The sequence below is a fragment of the Pterocles gutturalis genome, unplaced genomic scaffold (assembly GCF_000699245.1).
Source record: "Pterocles gutturalis isolate BGI_N339 unplaced genomic scaffold, ASM69924v1 scaffold26893, whole genome shotgun sequence".
NCBI classification, from domain to species: domain Eukaryota; kingdom Metazoa; phylum Chordata; class Aves; order Pterocliformes; family Pteroclidae; genus Pterocles; species Pterocles gutturalis.
Genome location: NW_010126461.1, coordinates 34,139 through 35,991, shown reverse-complemented (window position 1 = coordinate 35,991; position 1,853 = coordinate 34,139). Strand labels below are relative to the sequence as shown.

The 1,853-nt window shown below is 47.0% G+C and overlaps 1 protein-coding gene across 1 annotated transcript in view; it reads right to left on the bottom strand.

Annotated features, from left to right (window-relative positions):
• Nucleotides 1–667: 667 nt before the first annotated feature.
• OCSTAMP (osteoclast stimulatory transmembrane protein) overlaps nucleotides 668–1,853 on the bottom strand; it is a 4,127-nt gene continuing 2,941 nt past the window's right edge. Inside the window, exons 3-4 of the mRNA XM_010078997.1 lie at nucleotides 1,840–1,853; nucleotides 668–940 (exon numbers count right to left, since the gene is read on the bottom strand). The exon at nucleotides 1,840–1,853 is cut by the window's right edge and continues 1,070 nt beyond it. Of these exons, the coding sequence (XP_010077299.1) occupies nucleotides 668–940; nucleotides 1,840–1,853 (287 nt within the window). The remainder of the gene's footprint in view (nucleotides 941–1,839) is intronic.

The window sequence follows — 1,853 nt, the reverse complement described above, 5'->3', positions numbered from 1 at the left end:
AAAAGAGATCAACACCCAAGTTGGCTGTTATTGGCTGGTCTCATCCTCTTCTGAGGTCCTTTGGCTATTTTATTTGTATTTTGTTTTGAAGAACCATTGTGAAATTATTTCATTTAAGAACCATGATTTCTTAGGTGAATAAAATATCTTCTAAAGACCAACATTTATCCAGTCTACCCAGCCTTCTATGCATGAAACCTGAAAGAAAAGCTCCCTGAAAATTGAATTAATCAAGTCAAATGAGTCTCCTTTCTTGCTGCCTAATGATAACTTGAGAAAGAAGGGAAGCATGTATTTCTTCCAGCATGGATATGATGAGGGAGGTAAAGGAGTTCTTCCCCCACCTCACCTCCCATGTATTTCCCAGTTAGCCTTCCCTAATGCTGCACATGTCCTCCAAGTCATATGAGCTGTCTGCCACCATTCCTGGAACAGCTGACTGCAGATCTTCTAGATTTAAGAAATAAAAAAAAGAAAAAGTACATTTAGCCCATTTTTCTAAAATTAACACAAAATATGACATTTCCTTTTTTTTTTTTTTTTTTCCCCCCCCAGAATCCAAACACTTCCCTGACTCTGGAAAATTAAATGTGTGATCTCATTGCAGAAGCCTGTGCCCAGACACTATTAGGGGTCGCAGACTTTCCCTGTATTTGCAGAAGTACCCTTAGTTTCTCACGCAGTTTTGCTCCTCTTTGTGCTTCCTGGACAGCTTCTTGTAGAGGTAAAGCACTCGCTTCTCCTCCCAGCTCTCGAAGAAGCAGCCTGCGATTTTTCTGCACAGGCGGCGTGCGTAGGTTTCCAGGAATACGGCGACGTAGAGGATGCAGAAGAGCAGCCCCATGACGAGGAGCACAGAGGGGCTGGGAGGTGTCGGGGGGCTGATCCTGCAGTGGGCAGAGCTGAAGGTCAGATAATGGTGGTAGCTCCTTTCAAAGTCCTGAAGTGGTAATTCTTCGTCAGGAAGCGGTAAAAGTTCCGAAAGAAATGGCAGGATCCTTATTTCAGCCTGAAACAGAGTTAAAAGTTAAGTGAACAAACCCAAATCGGCGTGGGGGTGTGTAATCATGTTACAGCCTGTCTGGGTGTGTTAAGAGGATGGTGAGTGCACATACACTTCAGGCTGAGCGACAGCAACACCGCGATGTGTAGGCACCGAGTACGGGGCACGGCGAGTCCCAGTCCTACCCATCAGCTTTGTCTGCTGGTACAGAGATCACAGCAGGTATTTGTTGTGTGAGCTTCACAATCAAAGTCAGAACACAGACAACAGTGTTAGTGGCTGCAGATTTGAATATTAGAGGTTTTTTTCTAAGTCCTGAAGACTTTACTGTAAATTAATCATAAGCAGGTATCTGTGCTGAGGAACCCCGGGGCTGGGGAGGGAGGCGGGCTGCACGGTAGAAGAGGAAAGCTAACAAACTAAACCAGAGCCAGTTCAGATAAAGGATGTTAAAACAGAAACTGGGAAGGCTTGTGAAAAGGATTACACAGGGTAACAACAAAGCCAGTAAGCAGGGCTTTCTCCTTAAAGAACAGCCTGCGCAATACGATGGGGAGATATCCTCACAGCCGAGAGGCACATCCATCTGCTGCCCCTGCTTTCATGCTGGCACCTGATCTCTGCTGGGGGACAGTGCACAGGGAAGCCCGTTCCTCCACCCTGCCTCCCAAAGGGACCTGGAGATACGGGGACATCACCTGCCAGAGGCACTATTTGCTCCCCTCCTCACTCCTAAGGGGCTGTGATTTGGGATGGAGGGGGGGTGTTTGCTGCTAGGATTGTGTAAATAAAGCTGCAAAGACTGCAATCCCCACCGCTGCCTTGTCTGATGGGACACACAGTGGGGTCC